Raw genomic sequence first — 23,990 nt, forward strand, 5'->3', positions numbered from 1 at the left:
CAGCTTGTTTGGGCATTGAGGTGTTCTCTCCCAGGCTCACTTCTTTCTGTTTCTGGTAGTGCAGACACCTCGACGCTTTCAAGGGCCTGCAAAGCGGCTTTGGACGCAACCATTTTACTTTGCGCCGTACCGCGAAACATCTGCATCTGTCGCATCATCATATCTTCAACTTGCACAGCGGACAACCCATGAGGTCCTCGCCGATTCGACCTTGAGGTTGGACTGTCGCCTAGCATTTGTTGCGTTGTAGAATCGTCTTGTGGTCGCGAAGGATCCGATCCAGATTGCCGAGTGCCCAGAGTGCGCCGCGCCCGAGAATGTGCTTGTCGACGACGGTCGGATGATGGGGTCAAAAGCCCAGAGTTGTCACGATATCCCGGGCCGGCGGTGGCTACATATGTCGTGTTGGTTAGCTGAGGAAACATAGCAATGTTTTTGTATCGCAAAAATATTGCAGTACAGCAAGTCCAAAGTTTTTAGCCCATTAAAAAAAAAAGAAAAGCCAAAATCAAAGCCAAAAGCAAATAAACAGACAAACAAAAGGCAAATAAAAATCAACTTTTGTGGACTGTAAACGTTAAGTTTGAGCCCATTGCTAGGGTAGTGACTTACACGGTTGTGGTCGATGAGGTCTAAAGGAACTTGGCGACGCAGTCTGGCCCGGGCGACGCGGAGAAATTGGTGATACCGGATAAGAAGGAATTGCAGTCGGTGCACCGATCTGATGGCCAGAAGTGTTCAGCGAACCATCAGGATACGTAAGGTGAGAGGGAGACACTGGATGAGTCGCTGACGTCGCACCTCGTGAGGCCCAATCAGCCGCAGCAGGCGGACGCAATACCAAATCTCTCGCATTCGTATTCAGGTTTCCGAACCCTCCGGTCGAGGTCGATGTGTTTGCTTCTGAGGTGTTCAATGATGCCGTAGTTGACATCCCGGAAATCGGTTGTAAGGGTGCATTCCAATACGGTGACGCCAATGGTAGTCCATGAAGAGGTTCCTGACTCTGGAAGCCACGCATATTACGATCTGGATGAGGCAAGCTGCCATGCTGGCCAGAATGAGCCGGAAGGACAGGGCCTAAGCTAGCTGGGGGTCGTGGGAAAACTGGCTGGTGAGTAAAGTACAAAGAGCTGAGTGGCAAAGGTTGAGACGGCCATGGCGGTATGGGTGAGTTGTGGGAGTGGACCATCCAAGCACCCTGGGCGGCCTGCAACGGATCTCTTGAGGATTCAAGCCTCTGGATGTTGTTTGGGAGGAGGTTCATTTGATCCATATCGAACCTGATACCGTCGCCGGCCCTCCCCGTCCCAGCGACGTACTAGCTTGTGCCTTGTTGCTGAGCAGGCCAGAGAGACTCGATTCAGAGCCAACAAGAAGTTGGCCTGGCCTGGGCCGTCAAAATTCTCGATAACAACCGAAAGACAGATATCTCCAAGATTTCAGTTCTGCCGGCGAGAAAGTCTTCTAGTGATTCGCTCTAGCAGGATTTTCAGACGAGGTTCAGTGTTGCCTCTATCATAGATGTTTTTCTTGTTTTCTTTTTGGCGGAAAATTGTCTGCTATTTTGTAACACTATTCGTCATGATATGGTAGGTTGACTTGCGAGATCGAAGGCACACGACCGTTGAGGTCAGGAAGACAACACACAGGCCAGCGATGCAAATAGGGTGAAAAAGATCGAGGGAACGATGATCGGTGTCGACGCGGGCGTCGGTCTGAGAGGTGTAAATATGATGTGGAAGTAAATCACGTAGAGACGAGAAGAGCGGGAGATGCGAATGATGTGAGAACCAAGAGACCATAGGCAAACTGGATGAGATCAGAAGTAATGCAGAGGCGTTCTGAGGGTAGATGAAGGCTATCGCCTACCCAGGAAGAGAAGCCGGGTCAAGAGTCGGACCAGACGGCAGGCACGAATGAGTTTGCCACGCTTTTGGGTATCTCCTTCTCTCCTTCTCTCTGCTCGTGCTCAATGCGAGGTCTTGGTTTTGTCCGGAGGAAGGAAGCTATAAGACTGAAATCAAAATCCCGCCCAAGCTGACCATCAGTGAATCAGAAACGTCAAAAACTGCAGATGTCCTCCACGCAGTGATTAAGGCCGAGTACCTAGGTACTTAAAATCGGGAGGCTCGTTCCCGTCCGATGTATACCGTCAACCTGTGCACAGAGCGAGTGGCCGACACAACTGGGTCAGGTGCTTGTCACAAATGTAAACGTTCGGCTTGTACTCCCTTGGAACCTCCGACAATCTGGAGACGGAATACTAGCTGGCGCAGGGCAACACACCACCAGCGATGTTGACTTTCTCATCGGCCCGAGCTCAACGTTCAAAGTATGAGATCCCTTCGGTGACGCAACGACGGTGCCTCTGGGGTCCAAGGCGAATCGCAGCGTATGGCAGGGATGAGGCAGAGAGCACGACAGTCCTCCAAGGTGGTAGAGACAGAAATGACGGACACAGACGGCGAGGGAGGACGAGCACAAGGCAAGACGCAAAATGAAGCAGCAGGAACAGACTCTATCGTCACAGAGGCAATCCAAGAGTATCGGTTGAGGTGGGCGGCCGCCAGGGAGCAGAGCTTATACAGTACGAATGAGACGAAGAGAACAACAGCTCTGGGAACAGCCGGACGGAAGCTGGCCCAAGAGGATGACTTGCAAAGCTGCCAACAAGCCCAAAAATCACGGCCCAAGAAAGGGCACGAGCACTAAGATTGGGGACGGAGGAGGCAGAATACGTGGTGTTTTGTGTGTGAGAGGAGAAGAAACCAAGAAAAGAGGAGCAACATCGGCATCAGCATCAAAAGCACCAGCACAAGCAAGCGAAAGCGGGCACCAGGTTATGTGCACGATGATTCAAGCTCACACGGCTGGCGCTCAAGTGGGCATACATGAATGGACGCAAGGCGGATATGAAAGGGAACGCCAATAGTGTCAGAAGATCAATGGACGAGGGCACCATTGAGCCGGGCTTGGATGGGTCGACCATACAAAAAAAGCATACAGCGAGCGACGGGAGAGAGGGGTGGGATGCGTGGACGAGGGTAGCAGCACGGAGTCGCAGGTATTACATATTACACCAAAGACAACGATGTGAGCGGGTGTGAACAGAATAATTCGTATGGAGAATGGTCTGGTGCCAAAATGGGACGGAAAAGGCGGGAACGAGACAGAGTCAGTCAGAGGCAGTCAGTAAGTCAGCCAGTCACTCACTCACTCACTCACTCAACCGGCATCGCCTCCTCCTCACCGGATGCCGGTCGAGTCTAGTCGAGTACAGTCCAGCCTGGGGTGCGGCTTGGTTTGACTTGGATCTGGGATGGGATCCCGGACTCCCTTTGTCTGCACGACTCACATCTATCAGGGTATTCGCTGTTCTACGGCGGCGGCGGCGGCGGCGGAACGCTTCTGGCGACATTCCTCCACGAAGGAAAGATGCAACAGCCCAGCCAACCACTGTGTGTGGTGGGTGAAAAGGTCAAGTACGGAGTAGTCTGCGACTAGATGTGAGGGGGCCTGAACAAGGTTTAAGAAATGCTGGGCTCACCTCACGCATGGGCTGTTGTTGGGTCGGGCTTCGGGCATGTCTTGACGGCAATGAATTGATTGCTCTCACGCAAAAGCCAACGATGGGAACACTTGGTTGGAGGGAAGTATGGCGGATCACAGCTGGTTCGTACGCCAAGGCGGAACCATCAGGCGGGCCAGGCCTCCTCTGAGCATGGATGGTAAAGTGAGAGGTGAGGGGGTAATCAGCCGGCTGATGTATTCAAGTGAGGAGGAGGAGACTTGACTTGGGTGATGAGGGAATGAGGACATTGAACCAGGCTCGAACCAGAATGCCCTCGAGTGGCCCAAACGAGGAACAGATGTACCGTGGTGAGCTGGACATGGAGACATGGCATGAGCCATGGCGCAGAACTGGCGTCAAAAGCGGCGCATGAAGGCTGGAGGGAGCAGTCCATCCACTTACGCACCTGTCAGATGTTACGTGTCTGGTCCTTTGTCCAAGACGGACTTGGCCTTACTGTGACAAGAGCAAGGGCACAGACAACGAGGGAGGGATCTGGCTGTCGCCAAACAAATACGACAGGACGGAGCTGAAGTCCAAAAAGCAGGCCGCATGGCATCGCATGACAGTGCATGTTATGGCACCAGACCAGATTGACCAGACCAGACCACACAAGGACCAACGTTTGTTACCTGTGAACTCCATATTGATAAACAGACGCTCTGTCATCGACTCATCTGGGCCTGCAGTTGCGACGAGCTGGGAAGGCGAATCTCAAACCCAAAAGCACCAACAGCAGGTACCTACCTCCTCGAGATAAAGGCATGGAGCACAATCGGGAGGATGGACGATATGAGACATGGGCTTTTACTTTTACTGGGCCCGACCTTGGCCAGCCTCCCCTGATACTCGCGGTTTGCCTCACCTGGGTATTGTCCAAGAAAGCCTGCAACTATGGGCCGAGCTACGGAGTACTCCGTACCTTGCTGTCTGGCGGCAGGCGAGGTGTACGGAGTACGGAGTATAAAGGTTCGTGTTAGTTTTGAGGTTTATCTGGGATGTTGTGCTCGCTTCCCTGTTCCCTCACCTCGTTCACGAACACAAGAGTTGATGCCCTCGGACGGTGAGAGGCGATGAGTCACGACAGCCAGAATTTCTCCCACCGTTGGAGTGATTATCGGGAGACATGCCGCCTGAGTGAAATTCTAATGCACGCAGACGCTGTAAGTCCTGGCAAATCTTTCGCCGGACGCGGTCCCCGAATGGTTCGACCTCAAATAAGAATAATGAAGGAGGTCATGTCAGGCCAGCCGATTATTTTAGCAGAGCCAAAAGTGCCCAACCAAAGACTCCCAAGACTCCCAAGGCCGCCAGACTTTGCACAGACGGCCGCTAAACCAAACGAATATTTACCAAACGACACTACTCATGGTGAACAGGTCTCCAGGAATGGATGCAAAAGGCAAATTAGGGAAAAAGCACCAGACCTATTTGGCAATGACGACTGGGAGCTGAAAAGGATGTTCAGGTGAGAGTCCGATGCAACCAGTACAGGACAGACCAGTTGACCAGACACTTGGAGCATGTGGCAACTACCCCCGACCTACGGAGTAGATAGTTGATGTCTGGTGGGGAGTTGAGGGGCTTGTCTCGCTAGCTGAAGTCCTGGCAAGCAAAAGGCAATGGAGTCGCCGACTGGACTCGATCTCACAAAGGTCAGGATGCAAAGTTAGACTAAGCCCGCATAGGAGACGTCGCTATCGAATTGATCCAAATCAGCGGGCATCACCCACCCCACGACGAGTCCATTCACTTTGGCCTAAGTGGGATGTTTCATTTGGCTTTGGCTTTGGCTTTGGCTTAGACTCCACGATTTTATTCCGAGCTTGCGGATACCACATTCAAGCAAGGTTAAACCCGGTTTCTGTCTTACTGCCAGTGCAGCACAGTGCAGTGCAGTACCAGTATCACAAACACAGCTTATGTATGTTGGGTGCGTGCAGGGGGAACATACATGACATACTCGACAAATTTGAATATCCTGTGAAGTTCCCGATGCATGGCAAGGTGCGTTGGTTCCTGGCCCTTGCTCACTAGCCTGATTTCAACAATAGCAACAAGCTGAAGGGCATTGGTTTGCCACCGGCATGAAATGTTATTATTTACCGCAGTATCCAACATCCATGAAAAAGGAATATCCCGTTTTGCCCATTGGGCATCCTGGCTCAAAGGGGCGCCTGACCGAGTTGCGTGTTGCCTAGTTTGCAAGCAATGCTAGACGGTTCTGTTACATACTGTATGACACAATCATTGATTTTTTTCTTGCCCGGACACTTCGGCCCGCCATGTCGAGTCAAGTGCTTGTTGAGGCTGCGTTCATTATAAGCCAACTCAACAAGGACCAAATGCCGGATCTTGCTCCGTAACGCATTCACTTTCTACCTAGATGGGCGAAAGAATGGGCGATGTTCTCAATCCGCTACACCGGACACCAGCCAGCGTCAATGTCGATTGCAGGTTGACGACAACAGGCCTGGGCTCGTGGCCACTATTCAGAGTCGGAGTCACAGCCGTCAAGACGCTCGCCAAGTAAGGCAGTGTAGCCGATCTGTCTGTCCAAGTTTGCCCCTCTAAATGTCTTTTCATCTTATTTCGATTCCGAAATTTTCTTTTTACGGTGAAGGCTCTTTCGAGCTCCTGGACCTTGTTCATGTGAGCTTCTACCGCCAGTCGGCACATCACCCTAGTCGGCTAGTCCTCGTGATACAGTTGGCTCCAAGGGACGCCATGGTCGTGTCAAGTCGGATAGCATGGCTACAAATTGAGATGGGGGGGTGTCGCCGGGTTTGATGGGCCTCCGGCTTCATTCAACTTCGGTGCCGTCGGATTGGCAAAAGCCAAAGGACAAGGTCCAGAGCGGACGTAATCATGATACGGATGAAGGATCAGAATGGCCCGCCAAGTATTGACGGCACTGGGTTGTTGCTGCGTTGCTCATCAGGCTTTGCCGGGTTTCGGCATGCGGATCACAGATTCCACACCAGACCGTCTTCCGCAATCTTTCATAACACCAGACAGGGCATGGCTCAGGACGCTCAGTTATTGACACCATATTGACCAGACTCAACTCTACTCTGTACAGTACAGTATAGTATATGACTATTTCACAACCTTGGTGATGCAAAATTTTGCCGTAATCTCCGGCCATTAAGTTTGCGGCTTAGCAGCGATCGACCTGACACGTACCAAAACGCTGGCTTGGAATACATATTATGGCTCTCAAGAATCAAGACTACAACACAGTGCTGACACGTGTGCACCATCAAACATTGCGATAGAGATACCAATTGATATACTCCGTACCTTCATCCGACGCCCGGCCAGCCATGACTGCCCGCAGCTATTCGAAAGCAAAGCAAACCCTGCCTGCTGTCTCATCTTCCCTGTTGGCAACCTTGAAGGACATGGAGGATAAGCGATAAGCCGGGGCACTCCACGGCAAGTACATACCTATGTGCACATCAATCTCGCCGCATGGCCCTGATAAGAGTCTAGTCTTGTGCAAGTGCCTTCATGTTTGGAATACTGCATGGGGGTTCACTCAATGGCAAGTTGGTGTTGATGCTGCATGTGTATCATTGATACATGTAGGTAATGCTCAACCCTGAAGCAAACACAACAAAACTGAGCAATCGGTCTTAGTCTCAGTAGAGGCCATAGCGTGCTCGCCTCGAGCCAATGTTGAAGACCAGAGTGCAGATTTTCGACTCAATGAATGCGATTGGACATGCATTGATACCCTTGTGCAATTGCAATTGCAAATGCAATAGGAATCGGAGCATCGAGGGCATATTGTCAAGCCACGACAAGGTAAGACGATGGATGGACTCGAAACTTGGCATCTAGACTGGTATCGAGTAGATTGAGCAAATCTTCATCCATATGCCATGCCACAGAAATCACGACAGATACACAGTCCAACCATCCACCATCCAATCATCCATCTTCAGGACTCACGTCTTGTCGTCCATCGAAACGTCATCATTCCCCCGCAAGCCCTTCCAGCCTTCTTCACAGCTCCAATGGAAAGCCCCGTCGCTCTCTCCGCACTTCAAATGTTCTAAAATAATCCCCAGCCACATGCAACCTTCCATCCCTCACCATTGTCACCAGCAAACCTATATGTCTCGGCAACCATTTACATTGCTTCATCACCATCCCTACTAACCCTTTTCCGCTAACAAACTGCACCACTGACCGTGCATTTGCTGTATCCCTGTCTGAAAGTTGATAGAACTGTATCAAAGAGAAAGCCCCAACAGCCAAGCAGTTGAGAGTTTACCCCCCGTCACAACACTGATGAGTGGCACCAGCATGCAAGCCTAGAAGCCACTTTCACTTTCACCACGCCCAGCCATTAACATCTGACTGGCCACATACATGTCGATCCCCCATTTTGGAACAGTCCGCACAAAGGCAAGGGGTCGAGGGGACAATCGGGGGGACGGTCGAGGGGATGACAGGACTTCTGGAGAGTGAACAATAAAAGGTAATCTGTCTTTTTTTTTTTTAAAATACAGTAGTTGTTTGTTTCTTGTTCCGTTGGCCAACTACATGTACGCATTGTGCCAGATTCATGCACCGCCCAGCCCTGTTTTTGCCATTGGTCCAGCTCTTTGCCGTTTGCATCTCAATCCTCGCGTACTCATAAGAACTCTCAGTGCCACACTCATAGCAGACTTAATGAGGTGTTTACGAGGGTAAAAGAGCAGCAAGATTCGGCTTTAGAACCAATGAAGCCAAGACCAAACGGTACGGCAGAACTTCACTTCTTCGAATGTAACGTCAACTGGTCAAGAGGCAAGGCACATTCACTATTATCTGTATGTTGATTGTCACAATGTTTCTATGACTTTCACGTAACTACCTGTACTACTAGTTGCTAATAGTTTCGACTGGCGGCTGCCAACCCGGAACTTCGTCTTTAGCTCGTCCGTCTCCCCTAGGTAGGAGACTGGGTTCCCCGTTGCAGCAGTGTTGTCAATTTACAATCTGTCTTTAAGGCTATTTGACCCCATTTAAGTCTACACATAACACATTTCTATATATCATAATATACAATGCGAGTCGCGATACCTTTAACTTGGTTGAACCTTTGACCCGCCTCTGTATATTTTAGGGAGCAGCGCTTCAAACCCAGCGGTCACTCGGAGTCTCGTTGACAAGATTATAAGGGCGTACAGTAGATTCTGGCACCTTGAAATGTAAAAAGGCTTGAAATGCCTATTTGCTGGCCGCATAGAATGGCTGTTCCAGATAACTCATTGCTGCCTGTCCGATGACAATATGCGCTCTAGGCATCAGCCGCCCTGCTCACCAGGCTGGCATGTCGTGAAAACTAGTTCTTGTTTAATACTCTTTCCAGCACAAGAAAACGACTTTCACTATTTTCTCATGTCTCAAGACAGAAGAGTCTCTAGCTTCGTGGCCGCGAGTTGTTGCGATCCCATCATCCAGCTACAAGCTTGACAGCCTTACTCTTGATATCTATCTCATCGTCCAACTTGCATCCTTACATTCCACTCTCTATAAAATCGTCATCAAGTACACTTCATTGATAAAAGTTGAACAGAGTTGCCGACACTCTCTGCCAGTCAAGTAACCATGGCCGACACTGCCCCCCAAACAGCCGCGAGGGAGCATCACGAACCAACTCAGACGGTGGACCACAAAGCCGAGATACTAGCCTCCCAGATCAGGAAGAGCAAGCACTTTATCATCTTTACTGGTGCTGGAATTTCCACCTCTGCCGGTACGTTCTTTTCCGTCACGAAACTACAATGTTGCAACTCACCGACAAAAACTGTCTGAAGGTATCCCGGACTTTCGTGGACCAGAAGGATCATGGACTCTGCTCGCCCAAGGTCGACAACGAACAGCCCCTTCAACCAGCACGCTGCAGGCTATACCAACTCCTGCACACATGGCGTTGGTGGAATTACAAAATAGAGGTGTGCTCAAGTATGTGGTGAGCCAGAATTGCGACGGTTTGCATAGGCGAAGCGGAATCCTCTCGGTAGGCAGGCACAATCCTCTTATACGGGATAATATGTAGCAGTGAAAATATAACTAACACGATCACTAGAACAAGATATCAGAAGTACACGGCAACAGTAATTTAGAGCACTGCAAGACATGTGGCAAAGAGTACCTCCGTGGTAGACTCTCCCCCGGACTTCTGTTCCAAACCACAAGCCAGCAACTAACTGACTTGAGTAGATTTTCGCGCAGTGGCTTCATACGAGAAAAGCGTCCACGACCACCGCACGGGAAGAAAATGTGCCGTATGTGGAGGCATGCTATTCGACACCATCATCAACTTTGGCGAATCTCTCCCTGAAACAGCCTTGGCACTCGCCTGGGAAAACGCGCAGATGGCCGACTTGTGCCTCGTCCTCGGATCGTCCTGTACAGTCACGCCCGCAGCAGATATACCTGAACTTGTGGGGCGTAATAAATCGGCGAAACTCGCGATATGTAACCTTCAACAGACGCCGCTCGACGACGTATCCGACCTACGTGTGTTTTCCACAGCAGACGACCTGATGGTTCGTGTCATGGAGAAGCTGGGCACTTCCATTCCACGATTCGTCTTGCGTAGGCGTGTAGTGCTGAGTATTGGGACGAGAGCAGACGGAAGCTGCGGGATTGTTGTTCAAGGCGTTGATGCTGAGGGTGTGCCGATGACATATCTCCGATCGGTGAGGTTAGAAGGGAGTCGGCGGGGATCAACCTCTGAGCCACATGCTATCAGTTTGAGGGATGGTTTGGCTGTAGGATGTATAGTGAGGCTGGAGTTGGAGTTTATGGGACATTACAGGGAGCCGAATTTGCAGATTCATTATGAAGTTCGTGGGTTGAAAGAGGAGCAGGCGTGCTATGTGCTTGAGTTTGACCCGTGTGGTGGTGGGTGGATGACGAGAAGGGAGAGTTGATTGTGAGCGAGACTGTCTGGTCGGTTGAGATATTTGGTTGCATGTCATTTTGTCCATGTCATTGGGTGGGCCTTTGTTTGAGAGTCTGCAGCATGTGTTGAGATGGCGTTTGTTGATATCACAGTTTCCTCGGAGGGATGAAGCCCGGTGTGACTTCTGAAGTTGCCAGTTGAGCCACAGGTGCCGGTAGACTCAGTTTGTAGGAAATCTAAAACCCCGTGATACGCAGGTAGTTGTGACTCTGTTAAGTTTATGAGCTGAAGACTGCGATGGAGAATTCAATTTCCATTGCATATGCTAGTTGCATGTGGTGCCTCGGAGCTTCGCCGTCTGGTGCACCATGAGCGTCGCAGGTCAGTCACGTTTGATCTCGTTCATGTTCCTCGGCATGGCGTGCAGTTTTCGCGAGTTGGATGCACGCTGGGCCCCTTTAATCATTACTAGGCTGTATGGGTAAGGTGATTTGCCTCCGTGTTCTGTTCGGTGTCGTTGTTCTGGTGAAGGATGGGTAGGGAGTGAAGCTGCAGATGCATGAATGAATATTCGGGCTCATGTCCGAAAAGTCAGTCGGGCCTGACAAACAGGGGATGAAATCAAGTTTCTTCATTTCCAGCCTGAAGCTGTAATTCTGGCGAATGGCACAGGCCAACTGCGCTTCTGGATGGATGGTAAAGTCGATTTCAGGGTGCCCAAGCTGGGATCTGGATGGCTTAGGTGTCAAGTACGTGCCCCCCAGCGCCAGCACATGCACCCTGTCTTTACCTGGCGGCTGCTATTGACTTCAAGTTACCAGCTGTTAGCAATTTGGGCGCTCTTGGGCTTCAATGCTGACTCTCACTAACACCCACTAGACCCCCCCCCTACAACACTAGACTCGACAGCCTTGCCGTTCTGGGTGTGGACATCAATTTGATCTCGCCCACATGCTTGCATTGTATTGATTCCACCCCTGCTCCAGTCTTCATCATCCATGTCAATCCCTAGTTGCCATTCTACCTGCTTTGCCTCATTTTCTGTCAACATCAGCATCCCCTGAGTTGACATGGCCTAGCAACAGTGCTTCGCCTTGACACGCTTGCAGAGCATTCAAACCTGCAACTCTTTCCTTTTTTTTTTTTTTGTGAATATATTTTCTTTGTTCCTCATCTACTTCGATTTTCTTCACTCTGACAAACCTTCTTCACTTGGCTTGGGGCGCATATTCTGTGCTGCCAATGCCGTGCATGTCACCGCCTTTGCGACGTCATTCTACCACACAAGAGTCGCTACATGGAACCCATTGTGTATGAGGAGTCGCCTCTAGCCGACTACCTCAAAGGTAGGTTATTTCGCTCTAAAACGAAGCAGTCTTTCATCTGAGTTTGCCTGACCCGTGCGTGCTTGAAGATGGAGGAGACGGATCCGAGGCGGACTGGGCGGCCATGGACAGTTCACCACCGCGACCTTTGTCGACGCTGTCCGACTCGTCGCCACCGCCGAGTCCTTCGCCTTTTGCTCCTACAGGTCGACCTATGGTGAAGTCTCGATTTCGAGGCAAAGTTCCGACCGCCTTACAGACAAATGCGCCAAGGGCCATTCGGACAACGACGCTGCAATCCATTAGGAGGAACTGTTCGGTAGGATACCACTTTTGGTTCAGTGGTGCAATTTGGTAGCTCCTCCTCTACTGACATTTTATTTTACTTTGGCAGGCTGCCGTGGTGGCAAGCATCGACCGCGCCGACAATTCCAAGTTTCTTGAGCAGTTTCGCTACACCATCATTGCGTCGCAATTGTTAAGCGGCACGTCAATCTTGGGCCATCGACCTTCTGCTGCGAATGTATCTCACGCGGGCGACGACGACACAAAACAGTCGCTTTTATCGACAGAGGGAATTCTTGCATCAGTTCTCGGAGCCCTTGCTATTGCCGTTGTCTTGAGTTGGATTTTAGGAAGCGCGCCTTCGTACGTCACGCGAAAACGGCTGGCATTCCTCGTGGTTTTGGTTGCGGCTGCTGCATTTCTTGGTCAGATATACATGCGCCGGCAATGGCTTCGTTACCGAAGGGAGCAATCTTTGGCCGAAATCGCCGCCTTTGTTTCGAATTCGAACGATTTTGATAGCGCCTCGGAAGCTACATTGTCGCTCGTGCAGGAGGTAGAGCTTGTCTCTCGTGGGTATCGAATGTAAGCGAGCGGCACAGGACGGAGCTAACTTTGCTCCATGCTTCATTGACTACAAATACTGATCCATTTTATAGCAGTGCTCCGTTGCCTCCAATTAGCAGGCTTGAAGATCGCAACCAGGCCCGAAAATGCGTGCGACTGCGCAAAGCCTTGAAGAATTCGTTTGCAGATGTTCTGGACGCGTACAAGCAAATGTCGAATCTCATAAGGGGCTTTTCGGAGCAAACGGAGCTGGAAAAGTATTATGACATGTACGACATCAATGATCTTGACATGTCCGATGCCCTGCAGGGTTTCAGCGAAACCGAGTTTGAAGACTCTGAATCACTCAGAACTTTGAAAATCCTGGCTGCGCGATTCCACACGACACGTAAAATGCTTCTCTGTGCGCTGTTGGCCCTTGATGCTAATGGTGAAGGCTCGGATTTGCTTCGATGGACAACGGCGGTGGAAGTGCTTCGAAACCTCAATGCTAGCACAAAGGCTGCATTTTACAAGCTCCAGAACATACTGACCGAAGCTGAATGTAAGAACTATCCGAATGTCACCCAGCTAAAATGGCCCATAGACTGATTATTCTTTGTTTCTGCAGCATTTCCCGTACCCCCAACACCGAAAATCCCCCTAACACCTGGACGGGAGCGCTGGCGATCGCAGTTGCGGAAATTGAACTCGCTATCTACCGGAATTCGGGGGTTGCAGGCCAAGCTTCACCTGCTTAGAGAAGAATCAGACCGCGCACTAGACGACTCGAATGATGTATCGGAACTAGGACCGAACCTGATGTCGCAATACGAGTCTATCGGAGTGGATCTCAAGGAACTGATGTCGGCTTGGGAAGAGGGAAAAGCTGCTCTCGCTCTCGGAATCGATAGAAACGAAAAGAGACTATCCTCCATGAGCACGCTGATGTCGCCGAGGAGTTCGCTGAGTGGCCTGACGACGGTTGGCGAAGGCACCGCCGCGGATGCTTTGAAGGCCTTGACGGGTGAATCACCTATTGGCTCCGATATAAATGAGCCTAGCGAACCAGACACGCCAGAAGTTTTCGAAGCGGTGGCGCGCCCACGGCCAAAGAGCCTTCTCACCAGAGAGGAACGAATCGTCAAAATGAAGGAGGAGCGTGAGCAAAAGGCACAGGCTCGCAAAGACATGGATGCTACAAGGGGCATGCTAAGAGAGCTGGAGACAGTCATCAACTTGCGGCCGAAGAATCGTGCCAGTGCTCCTCCGTCCGACCGAGTTGCCTCCTTGTAAAACATACAATCGGAGCGACAATGTGTAACGACTCTTATATTTACACAACCAGTTTACTCTTTACTATTTATATTTCCCGCCTGTGTTTCTTGGCGGCAAAACGGTACACAGCACAATCTAGGCGCACAGGCAACATCGCACAGGGGTTCTAGGAGTATACGGCGTCAACTAGACGGTTCAGGATACGGTGACAAAGATGGGTTTGTTTCATTCCGGGTTAAGCGCAAACAACAATTTTATACGCAGAAGCGGTTCTGGTTACATGACTAGGATGGTGGAGTGTCACCTTTGGGTTCAATTCTGGTGCAACTTTGATTCCATGCAGCTCGTGCCGCGGCTGGTACGATGCTGCATTTACTTTTTGCATTACTTGTATATACTGTTATTTCTTTTCGCGGCAACATAATTCTTCTTTGTATTTAAATATTTCAGATGACGTGGGATTGCAGAGCAGAATGGGATACTGATGCTTGGGATTTTCATAGCAATAAATTTGTTCCCGAGACTTGGTTAGATGAACCAGACGTTTGCAACACTGGTGATAAATTGGAAACGGGACAATTGGCTGCAGAACGGTTTACCCAATAGTATGTCTTGCGAATGATTGTCATTGTTTCAATTTATTTCTTGGAGCAATCCAGAGCAGAGCTTGGGTTGAAGCGTTGAAGCCACCACCCAGCCATCAGCTGGACACGTCCAATCTTGTGCCCCGCGTAAAGTTGGCGTCACATTTCTTACCTGCCGCTGGTCCCTCTCAAGACCAGACCCAAAGGGAACCCCACCACAGACGCGTCTCATTTTACCCACCAGACCAGACAGCTTCCCTCGCGTGTTAAGTGCTTGCTTGACCATTTTTCACAACGTTTTGCTTCCGTGACTTTCTTCTCCCACACTGGTTCTTTCTGCAAACCATCTCGTGATAAACACAATTTGGAAATTTCCTCCTGAATTTCCCTCCTCAACCCAGTTCGCATCTTCTGAAACCTGACCTTGGCTCATTCACCGCCTGTCGTCTCTTTTCCCCCGCTCTTCACACTCACACAAGTTCAGACAGTACGTTTGGAACAGTCGGACTGAAAGACTGGCAATTGTGAAGTTGCTAACCCTTTTCTTCCTCGCAGAGATGTTGGAAGCACGGCTTGAGCAGGCTAACATCCTGAAGAAGGTAAACAACTCTTCATTCTTCGTGCTGCTTCCCGCGCGTTGCCCATGCTAACATCTTCACTCACAGGTTGTCGACGCCATTAAGGACCTCGTCCAAGACTGCAATTTTGACTGCAATGACTCCGGCATCGCCCTCCAGGCCATGGATAACTCCCATGTCGCCCTGGTCTCTATGATGCTCAAGGCCGAAGGCTTCTCCCCCTACCGATGCGATCGAAACATCGCCCTCGGAGTGAACCTGACCTCCCTGACCAAGGTCTTGCGCGCCGCCCAAAACGAGGATATCCTCACCCTCAAGGCAGAGGATGCCCCGGATGTTCTGAACTTGGTGTTTGAGAGCAGCGAGAATGATAGAATCAGCGAGTACGACTTGAAGCTTATGGATATTGATCAAGAGCACTTGGGTATCCCGCAGACTGAATACGCTGCTACTATTGCCATGCCTGCTGCCGAGTTTCGAAGAATCTGCACCGATCTTGCTGCCATGTCTGAGTCTGGTAAGTTTGACTTCAATTCTGGCGGGTTATCGAGAATCATTGGATTGTGAGAGACGTATATTTTTGTGCTGAGCTAACCATGGCTGTGGTGTCTAGTCAGCATTGAAGCGAATAAGGATGGTGTCAAGTTTGCATGCAACGGTGACATTGGCAACGGTTCCGTTACTCTCCGAAGCCACACCAACGTCGAGAAGCCAGAAATGAATGTCGACATTGAGCTTACCGAGCCAGTGTCGCTGACCTTTTCGCTCAAGTACCTCGTCAACTTCTGCAAGGCTGCTGCCCTGTCGACCCAGGTCAAGATTTGCCTGTCGAGCGAAGTCCCTCTTTTGGTGGAGTACAACTTGTCTGGTAGCAGTTATCTTCGTTTCTACCTGGCGCCCAAGGTAAGTTTCTTTGTTTCTTTGTTCCCTGATGTCAATTTGGAGAATGTTTAGCTAACGACGCGGGATTACAGATTGGTGACGACGAGTAAGAAATGTAAAACTGAGGTCAGATATGGGAAAACAACATTCACAAATAAGCGAGAGTCGTAATATTTTGTAGACTGGCGTTTATGGACAATGCAATGCCACGTTGGGGTATACGATGCCGGTTGATGGACTGGATGAGGAAATGTGATTCAGATGAAATGGATATGGTGGGTGGATGTCGGGATAGCTATTGGGAATCTTGCTCTATCATGCTACATGTGATTAGATGGGTGGATGTGGTGTATTTTGACGATAATGAATCCAGATATGCTCTACTTTTTTGGCCACGGCAAAAGTGATGGTGACTTTGTGACTTGTTATATATTGTGGGCCACCGATCTTACGGCAATCGTCATGTCTATCACAGCGAGGTGGGGAAGCAAGAGACGTAGTACAACAACCGTTCATATTCAAATGTTGCAGAAAGTGATATGTGATGCGCCAATGCTACTTCGAGATTGGTGATGTTGGGCGAGTTGAGTTGAACTTCAAAGCTGGTTGAATTGCCCTGGGAGGCAGGTAGATTGTCACCATCGCCCCACTCTTCATCGCAACCAAGCGTTGAACCTCGCCTTCTGGTTAGAAGACAGGAACCAGTGCGCCCTCGTGGCTTCCCTTTCTAGCGGCCCTTCTAGTGCCCACTTGCGCAACGCATGACAAATGAGATCAATTGATGGGTCTGGGGCGAATCGTTTGTGGACTGGACTTATGGATTTGTGCGCCTTTTGCATCGAGAGTCAGAGTCATGGAGTAGCGCGAGCAAACTTGGAAGTGTCTTGACACTCTAAACAATCTGGAAACCAAGACGTGGTGCCATCTTATCCTGCAGTTTTTGGTCCCTTTCACACATTCATTTTGCATAAAGCCGCGTATCTTTCCAGTGGCGTGTAGGTGGCGCCAGCAAACGCTGTTTGCCATCATTGGGGCATTGACGATTCTCATCATCCACATCCAACCACACACCCTGAGCCTCTAGCATGGCAGCCTCGACGCCTGCACCAGCCCCGCGAGTTCTCGCCGTTGCGAGCCATGTACGTATCAATGAATCCTGTGTATTGAGCTGTGAGAACAAAACACTGACGTGCCCTGTAGGTTGTATCTGGGTACGTCTCCTGAGCCAGCTGGTTTACAGCACCTACTGAAGTGCTTTGAGCATCGCCCAAACTTGCGCTGTGAAATCACGGACTGTCCTGACCAAATTTGCAGATATGTCGGCAACAAAATTGCCGTATTTGCTCTCCAATCTCTTGGCTATGACGTTGCAGCCTTAAACACCGTCCAATTCAGTACTTTGTCCCCCTTCGCTTTCGCCCTCTCCGGCTTCGGAGCACCAGCTAATGCTATGCAGGCAACCACACTGGCTACAGACAATGGACAGGCACAAAGGTCTCTGCCCAGGAAATCACAGACTTATACAATGGCCTGCGCCAGTCTTACCTCGACGACTTTGACATGATGTTGTCGGGATACATTCCTGGGGCGGAGGCGGTCGTTGCGGTGGGCAATATCGCCAAGGAACTCAAAGAGAGTAACAAGCATGCGCCGGGAAACTTCTTCTGGGTGCTTGATCCGGTAATGGGTGATAATGGAAAGATTTACGTAGCTGAGGATGTTGTCCCCGCTTATAAAGGTTTGATTGAGTATGCAGACTTGATTCTGCCGAACCAGTTCGAAGCCGAGTACGTTCATGGCGCATTACCCTTATTGGTATGGTGTTTTTTACTAACAAGGCACCCAGGCTTCTTTCAGGCGTCAAGATTGTAGACTTGGAATCCCTCAACACAGCTATTCAAGCCCTCCATGACAAATATCGCATCCCCCACGTTATCATCACATCCGTCAACTTCTCACCGCCTGGACAACCGTCTTCCCATCTATCCGTCATCGGATCGAGCATGACATCAACCGGGAAAGCGCGGCTCTTTAAGATCACATTCCCTTCTATTGACTGCTACTTCTGCGGAACGGGTGACATGTTTGGCGCTCTCGTCACAGCCCGGATGCGCGAGGCAGTTCAGGCAGTTCCCGGGCTTATCAGCCAGCCAAGCTGGTTGAGTGATGACTCTGCATCTGCTGCTGAGTTGCCATTGGCGCGGGCTGCGGAAAAGGTGCTGGCCAGCATGCATGAGGTATTGACCAAGACGAGAGATGCTATGCCTGGCGTGATTGAAAGGACAAGGGCGCGGCTGTCGGAACAAGACAGGGCGAGTGGAAAGGGCGAGCAGCAGATCAAGTCTAAGGCTTCGGAGTTGCAGTTGGTGCAGAATTTGGAGTGTTTGAGGAGTCCTGGAGTCGAATTTAAAGCACAGCAAATATAGATGTGTGAAGGCGCACGTTGGACTAAAGATAGATATAGATATGCGCACGCATCAATGGCCCATAATATACACATTTACATATTCGACTGGTTGGTTCATATGGACCTTGGTGGGATCGATTTCCCGTTCAATTCGAGGGCTTTTTCTAATCCTAGATCCCTTCTATGACCTCTCATATTTGAAACCTCAAGGAGAATGATCATTACATCATCATGGAAAGATACGTTGAGAAGCAGTCTCTTAACCCACGCATACCTTTAAAAGCTTCAAATTCTAAACAGTACCATTGGCAAACCCACCGGTGCTGCCAAAACCACCCGCTCCACGCACACTCTCCTCCAGCTCCTGCACCTCAACCACCTCAGGGGTATAGATTCGCTCAATGATCAGCTGGGCAATGCGATCGCCCTCCTTGATCTCAAAGTCCGTCTCGGCGTGGTTGAACAGCAGGATCTTCACCTGCCCTCTGTAATCGGCATCGATAACACCAGCGCCCGTATCAATGAAGTGCTTCGATGCCAGGCCAGAGCGGGGGGCAATGCGTCCATCTTAAAGGGGATCAATTAGTACCTTATATGTGTCCGACGTGTGCGAGTACTTACAAGTTCCGGCGGGCACGGCGATGCTGATGTCGGTATCGACGAGCACCTTGCCCCTCGCGGGAATGACGGTCTCCTTGGAAGCGTAGACATCGTAGCCGGCGGCAAAGGCGCTGCCGCGGGTCGGCAGACGAGCCTTGTCGGAGAGCTTCTTGACTTGCAATGGGGGAGGGGCGTCCATGGTGGAAAGATTGGTCTTGACGCGCTTGGCTGGTGGTGAGGTTGTTGAGGCGGTGACGGCTTCGGGGGCGGCAGACATTGTTTGTGAAATGGACGGGTTGGAGAGTTGGAGGGTTTTGTTGGAAGATGGTGTCCAAGAAGTGGGATGGCTGGCAATGAGGATTATCTATTTGGGATCCAAGGTCTGACCGATGTTCTGCATGTCTTGTCCTTTTTGTTGCTTGCTCAGTACGTGGGGTCAAGTGAGGGAGACGCGCCGACGCGACAGGGCGTAGAGTGGTGCACCCCGGGGGCTTAAGTGATAAAGGGCCAGAAAGAAGCAATGTTCAACATGAATTGGCCAATCATGTCCGCGATAGTCGCAAGGGTTGGGCTGCGACTAGTGCAACGGGGAGCACGGCAGTCGTGCTCCAGACTGCATGTGGCAACAGTGAAATGTTGTCTCCTGACCTACAGGCGGCAATAGCTGAAAATTGAACCCAGCCATGTCGACCTGGCGGTCAGAGTGGGGAGAGGAGCAGCTGAAGCGGCCCTGTAAATGGCTACCGGCATATACATGTAAATGATCATTGATTAGCTGCATGGTTGGGTCGAGTTACACAAGAGACTGTCACTGAAACGTTCAATGTTGTCCCGTCGTTGACTGGGAGTCTGGGCACCAGCCAAAGTCGTCAAATGACTCCATGGCGGTCGCCTTCGACAGAGCGCTGCTCCGCTTCTGCCTTGAGCCAGGGTCAATCCATGTCCATCAACCAAATCTCCAAGTGCCTGGCCCCCCAAGACTAAAAAAATATTTTTGGGCTGAGCTGGTCGCGTTGAGAAAGGGACGAGAAAAAAAGTCAATTGTGTATTGAACCCAGTTGTGCAACAAAAACGTCTGTTGTTCAGGTTCCACAAATCATCAGCAATCAACTCGCATTTGTGAGTGAACAAGTGCGATTGACTTTGCCTATTAGGCTTCACCTTGTCAATCCCTCCTGTGCTGGTCCGGCCCGGCACGGCGGACGGCCTCGCTTCCACTCATCCATCATGGCCCTCACTATCCCCACGCCAGAAGGGCCATTTGAGTTTATCACATTCCTTGGAGATCGCATGGACTGGCCATCATGGTTGGACGACATCAATAATATCTCGGTTGCCCTGGACATATGGCGATATGTCAATCCCGACTGCAAAGACCGTCTCAGCGAACCCGAGAAGCCCACTCTGCCAACCCGTCCCAAACTGAAGCAGCTCCCCGCGAGGGAGCAGTATGAGACCGACAAGACGTACGACCTGCGTGTGGAACAGGACAGACATGCCCACCTGCTCTCCGTGCGAGAATATGACGTCTTGTACGAACAATATCGCATGGACACTGCCAAATATCTTGCGTCACTTGCCGTTTACACAGCTGCCAAGGATGACTTGCAAAAGCTCTACCGACTCATTTTCAGAAGTATCCCCGAAAGATATCGAGCTTATCTGAGACTGGATGGTGCAGAGACACCCCGAGATATGCTGCGATCCCTACGGTCGAGGATACATCCTCCTTCCGACAGGGACAGGGCGCCTATTGCTCAGCGGCAATTCGACGGCAAGTTGACCGCGCAGCCTACAGATGACAAGGAGAGCTTCATTGAGGCCATTGCCCTGGCGGCTGTCGAATTGCACCGCCTCAAAGCGTCGACCTTTGACGAAGGCGTTGCGGTTAAGGAACTGATTAGGTCGCTGCAGACCCTTGACAAGCCCTTCGCCGATGCATGGTCCCGCAGGCTTGACGCGGCTTCTGGACAAGCCTCTAACAGTGTGCTTGATATTGTCGAGGAGTTCAAATACAAGATGCGGATGCAGGACGACAAGCCCTATCTCAAAGAGCTGTCCGAGGCGGCTCCTGCTCCCGCTCCAGCACCTAATACTGCTGCCGTTGTAGAGCCAGAGAGTCTTATCAATTTGGTCGACGAACCCTTCGACCTTCCTATCCAAAACCACGTGGCCAAACATAACGGTGTTGACCAGGCTAAGCCATCAAAGAAGGTCAAGAAAGCCCGGGAGGACGCGGTGCTCGCGGAGCAACCGCCGTGGAAGCCTAGAAAATCTGAACGAGAATCGACATTCAATGAGAAGCCCGCGAAATTCAAGAAGAAGGGCGATTCAACCGGCCCTCTGGCCATGCAGATCTGCCCAGGATGCCAGTTGCGACATCTCATCCGTGGCGATGCCTGGTGGGAGAGCTGCTATGTGTACTACGAACTCAGTGGCCTGGGCAATGTCCCAGAACACTTCACCATCAGCGCAAAGAAGCTGGATCTGGCGTACTCTCGACTGGAAGACTACCCTGACGAGTATAGGCGGGCACAGGAGTGGGCGAACAAGAAAACTGGTGCAACTGGTGCAAATGGAGCGAATGGTGCAAAGGAGCAAGAACCTGAAGAGTTTACCCTGTGGTAAAATGTTTGCTTGCTTGTTTTGACGTGGCGAAGGAAAAGTGTACGGGTAGCAGGGGCACTCGGTAATTTGTCTGGTGTATGCGATTTCGGTATTCCTGGCGTTCTCACTCCGAGGGATGCACATCTTGAGCGATTTGTGTAGTATGTGCTCTTCTCAATTCATATTTGAGCATCAAAAAGCTAGCTATGACCATAGAAGCATTGACGTTGTGCGTTTATTCACACTTACATTGCCAATTTCAATTCTCCAAATCTCTTCCAAAATCGATCAACCTCAACTTATTTGCATCCTTGGGATGAAACTGCGCAACCTTACTCCTCACCAGAAATCTCGCCGCAGCCGACTCCCTCTCCAGCACTACATACGACGCCGAATTATCCCCCTTTGCCTGAACCAGCCTATTTGACAACTCCTCCGTCAGCTCGCGCATTTCCCTCCCCGCTGCTGCAATCTCCTCCTCGCCATCCACCCTACCACTACCACTACCACCGCCGGCACCGGCTCGGCCAGCCGCCGCTCCCCAAATCTCATCTATCCTCCTCTGTCGCTTATCCTCCTCTCCGCCCTTGGGCTTCTTCAACTTCCCCTGGGTATTGAAGCCAGCCGCCAACTCATCGGGATCAACTTCTATGATATCCCCCACCACAGGACCGCCCAGCTCCTCCGCCGCCAGCATGGGTGCCAGCTGATTATCAATGAAGTCCAACAATGCCCTCATGAGCTGCTTCCTTTCCCTGTCGTAGTTTTTTGTTTTGACACGCAGCTCGTCCATTTTCTCGCGGGCACTGTCCTCGGGCCGCATCTCAGCCTTGGCGGCGATTTCTCGCTGGAGGGCCGCGATCCGGGACGTGAGCGCATCGGTGAGAAGGTGCTGATCTTTGAGGTTGGTGCGGTCAGAATCGAGTTGCTTGCGTTCACAATCTGCTTCGGAGGCATGGGATTCGAGGTAGGTCCTTGATTCGGTGATGGTTTGGTGGGCGCGCCGTAGGGCCAGGAGGGACGGAAGAACGGAGCCTGCGAAGGGGAGAAAGGGCTCTGATGTGGTGTTGATGTTTGTTAGGGCTGTTTTTATCACGATGGCTTGGTCTTCTGGTGATAGGGGGGTTTCTGTTTGAGATGAGCGTATCTGATAGTCTGTGGGTTAGCGATGCAGGTGAGGCGCGACGCGTCGGGAACTCACTTTTTCGAGCTCGGCTTGGTGGTCGCGAACCTTGCGTTGTAGCTCTTTTAAGGTGAATTCAAGGTTTGCCGCGTAGACGTCGGCCTCGGTGGCTCGGGAGCTCTCATCCATGTTTTGCGTGTGTTGAGGCTCAGTAAGTGAAGATTGGCGTGACTTGGGCGTTGCAGCGTCGTGTATTCTTATCCTTTGGGGGTGCACTTTGTGTGGTATCGACTACAACGCTAAAGGGCATCCATTGAGATGTGTGATTGAGTAGGCGTTTGTATGAGTTGGCGAGTAACTCTCAGTTATTCGCAATGTGAACGAGTAAAGTCAGCATTGAAGTATAAAATGGATATATGTGGTGCACCTACGAACAGTGTGGATTTACACCCAATGCATTTATAGATCTTGGCTCACACACTGCATTCAACCACACCCAACCATGGCCAAAATTTACCATGGCCAGTAGGACAAGTTTTACTCTGCCTTTGATTTCTATGTGCACACTTTAAGATGTGACAATATATTCATTCTGCCATTCAGACAATGCAAAACTCTATTCATCCCATTGCAATCAACCTGTGTGTCTAACCGCTGATGTAACCCACCACACATTTCAGCTGCCACGTGACGCTCCGCACACATGTACAGCCAAAGGCTCTCAAGTTATCAGGTGGCTTCAAGGTTCTCCTCCATCAAACCTCCGCTCCCCAAACTCCTCCTCGCGACGCGCTCTTTGACCAGGCGACCATCATTTTCTCACAAGGCAGCGAGCTTTTTTCCATCGCAGCGTCCGAAAGGTTCCATCCCTGAGAGCAGGTGTGACGTCTGTTGGCCACACTCCTCCAGCTTTATCTGAATTGCGATTACTCTGTCCTCCCCACACTGGTTGGCACATTCCACAGCTGCGTAGTGACTCAAATTGCGAAGCTCCTGTCCTTTGCGATTTTCTGGACATCGTCCCGTCGTCGTCGTCGTCGTCGTCGTCGGCTTCCGTCTCCGTGCAGCCTCCTCCGCGCGACGAACCTTGGCGATATCTGTCCGCCCGGTTACTAACTTTGAAGTGTGGCCACAAAGGTTTGGTTTGAGCTGAAAGCTTGCCTCTTCCTTGTTCTACTTTCGAGAAAACCTTCATCCCATTAGTCGATCGCATCACCTTTCTCAACCCACCTTTACCAGCCAAAGCAACTTCCATCATCGCACCTCCTTCCTCTTTCTCATCCACCATCACCCG

The 23,990-nt window shown here is 50.9% G+C and overlaps 12 protein-coding genes across 12 annotated transcripts in view; 7 read left to right on the forward strand and 5 right to left on the reverse strand.

Moving 5' to 3' along the window:
- VFPPC_12831 (ring-finger domain-containing protein) overlaps positions 1-1,276 on the reverse strand; it is a gene marked incomplete at both ends in the record, with an annotated part of 2,303 nt that extends 1,027 nt beyond the window's left edge. The window contains 2 exons of the mRNA XM_018290608.1: positions 41-391; positions 613-1,276. Of these exons, the coding sequence (XP_018148781.1) occupies positions 41-391; positions 613-1,276 (1,015 nt within the window). The remainder of the gene's footprint in view (positions 1-40; positions 392-612) is intronic.
- Positions 1,277-7,456: 6,180 nt separating this feature from the next.
- VFPPC_17386 (hypothetical protein) lies at positions 7,457-7,741 on the forward strand (the record flags this gene model as incomplete). Its single annotated transcript, XM_022429099.1, has 1 exon — positions 7,457-7,741. The coding sequence occupies one exon, from the start codon at positions 7,457-7,459 to the stop codon at positions 7,739-7,741; it is 285 nt and encodes a 94-aa protein (XP_022285884.1).
- Positions 7,742-9,178: 1,437 nt separating this feature from the next.
- On the forward strand, positions 9,179-10,509 carry VFPPC_00606 (silent information regulator family protein; the record flags this gene model as incomplete). Its single annotated transcript, XM_018280592.1, has 4 exons — positions 9,179-9,326; positions 9,388-9,590; positions 9,660-9,732; positions 9,794-10,509. 4 exons carry the CDS (start codon positions 9,179-9,181, stop codon positions 10,507-10,509), a joined length of 1,140 nt encoding a protein of 379 aa, XP_018148783.1.
- Positions 10,510-11,778: 1,269 nt separating this feature from the next.
- On the forward strand, positions 11,779-13,933 carry VFPPC_00608 (proliferating cell nuclear antigen; the record flags this gene model as incomplete). The annotated part of the gene is made up of 5 exons (XM_018280594.1): positions 11,779-11,827; positions 11,896-12,125; positions 12,201-12,676; positions 12,751-13,202; positions 13,269-13,933. The coding sequence occupies 5 exons, from the start codon at positions 11,779-11,781 to the stop codon at positions 13,931-13,933; spliced, it is 1,872 nt and encodes a 623-aa protein (XP_018148785.1).
- A 615-nt stretch (positions 13,934-14,548) lies between these two features.
- VFPPC_15181 (hypothetical protein) lies at positions 14,549-14,785 on the reverse strand (the record flags this gene model as incomplete). Its single annotated transcript, XM_018292934.1, has 1 exon — positions 14,549-14,785. The coding sequence occupies one exon, from the start codon at positions 14,783-14,785 to the stop codon at positions 14,549-14,551; it is 237 nt and encodes a 78-aa protein (XP_018148786.1).
- A 271-nt stretch (positions 14,786-15,056) lies between these two features.
- On the forward strand, positions 15,057-16,069 carry VFPPC_00609 (proliferating cell nuclear antigen; the record flags this gene model as incomplete). Its single annotated transcript, XM_018280595.1, has 4 exons — positions 15,057-15,098; positions 15,165-15,594; positions 15,691-15,980; positions 16,052-16,069. 4 exons carry the CDS (start codon positions 15,057-15,059, stop codon positions 16,067-16,069), a joined length of 780 nt encoding a protein of 259 aa, XP_018148787.1.
- An 81-nt stretch (positions 16,070-16,150) lies between these two features.
- Positions 16,151-16,366, forward strand: VFPPC_15182 (hypothetical protein; the record flags this gene model as incomplete). Its single annotated transcript, XM_018292935.1, has 1 exon — positions 16,151-16,366. One exon carries the CDS (start codon positions 16,151-16,153, stop codon positions 16,364-16,366), a length of 216 nt encoding a protein of 71 aa, XP_018148788.1.
- A 678-nt stretch (positions 16,367-17,044) lies between these two features.
- VFPPC_00610 (pyridoxal kinase) lies at positions 17,045-18,385 on the forward strand (the record flags this gene model as incomplete). Its single annotated transcript, XM_018280596.1, has 5 exons — positions 17,045-17,098; positions 17,160-17,170; positions 17,274-17,353; positions 17,416-17,746; positions 17,806-18,385. The coding sequence occupies 5 exons, from the start codon at positions 17,045-17,047 to the stop codon at positions 18,383-18,385; spliced, it is 1,056 nt and encodes a 351-aa protein (XP_018148789.1).
- Positions 18,386-18,658: 273 nt separating this feature from the next.
- Positions 18,659-19,243, reverse strand: VFPPC_12832 (dUTP pyrophosphatase; the record flags this gene model as incomplete). Its single annotated transcript, XM_018290609.1, has 2 exons — positions 18,659-18,933; positions 18,988-19,243. The coding sequence occupies 2 exons, from the start codon at positions 19,241-19,243 to the stop codon at positions 18,659-18,661; spliced, it is 531 nt and encodes a 176-aa protein (XP_018148790.1).
- A 950-nt stretch (positions 19,244-20,193) lies between these two features.
- VFPPC_12833 (hypothetical protein) lies at positions 20,194-21,594 on the forward strand (the record flags this gene model as incomplete). The annotated part of the gene is made up of 1 exon (XM_018290610.1): positions 20,194-21,594. One exon carries the CDS (start codon positions 20,194-20,196, stop codon positions 21,592-21,594), a length of 1,401 nt encoding a protein of 466 aa, XP_018148791.1.
- Positions 21,595-21,832: 238 nt separating this feature from the next.
- Positions 21,833-22,885, reverse strand: VFPPC_12834 (centromere-associated protein K domain-containing protein; the record flags this gene model as incomplete). Its single annotated transcript, XM_018290611.1, has 2 exons — positions 21,833-22,720; positions 22,775-22,885. 2 exons carry the CDS (start codon positions 22,883-22,885, stop codon positions 21,833-21,835), a joined length of 999 nt encoding a protein of 332 aa, XP_018148792.1.
- Positions 22,886-23,507: 622 nt separating this feature from the next.
- Positions 23,508-23,984, reverse strand: VFPPC_17385 (hypothetical protein; the record flags this gene model as incomplete). Its single annotated transcript, XM_022429098.1, has 1 exon — positions 23,508-23,984. The coding sequence occupies one exon, from the start codon at positions 23,982-23,984 to the stop codon at positions 23,508-23,510; it is 477 nt and encodes a 158-aa protein (XP_022285885.1).
- Positions 23,985-23,990: the final 6 nt, after the last annotated feature.

Source organism: Pochonia chlamydosporia, chromosome 1 (assembly GCF_001653235.2).
Source record: "Pochonia chlamydosporia 170 chromosome 1, whole genome shotgun sequence".
Classification (NCBI taxonomy): domain Eukaryota; kingdom Fungi; phylum Ascomycota; class Sordariomycetes; order Hypocreales; family Clavicipitaceae; genus Pochonia; species Pochonia chlamydosporia.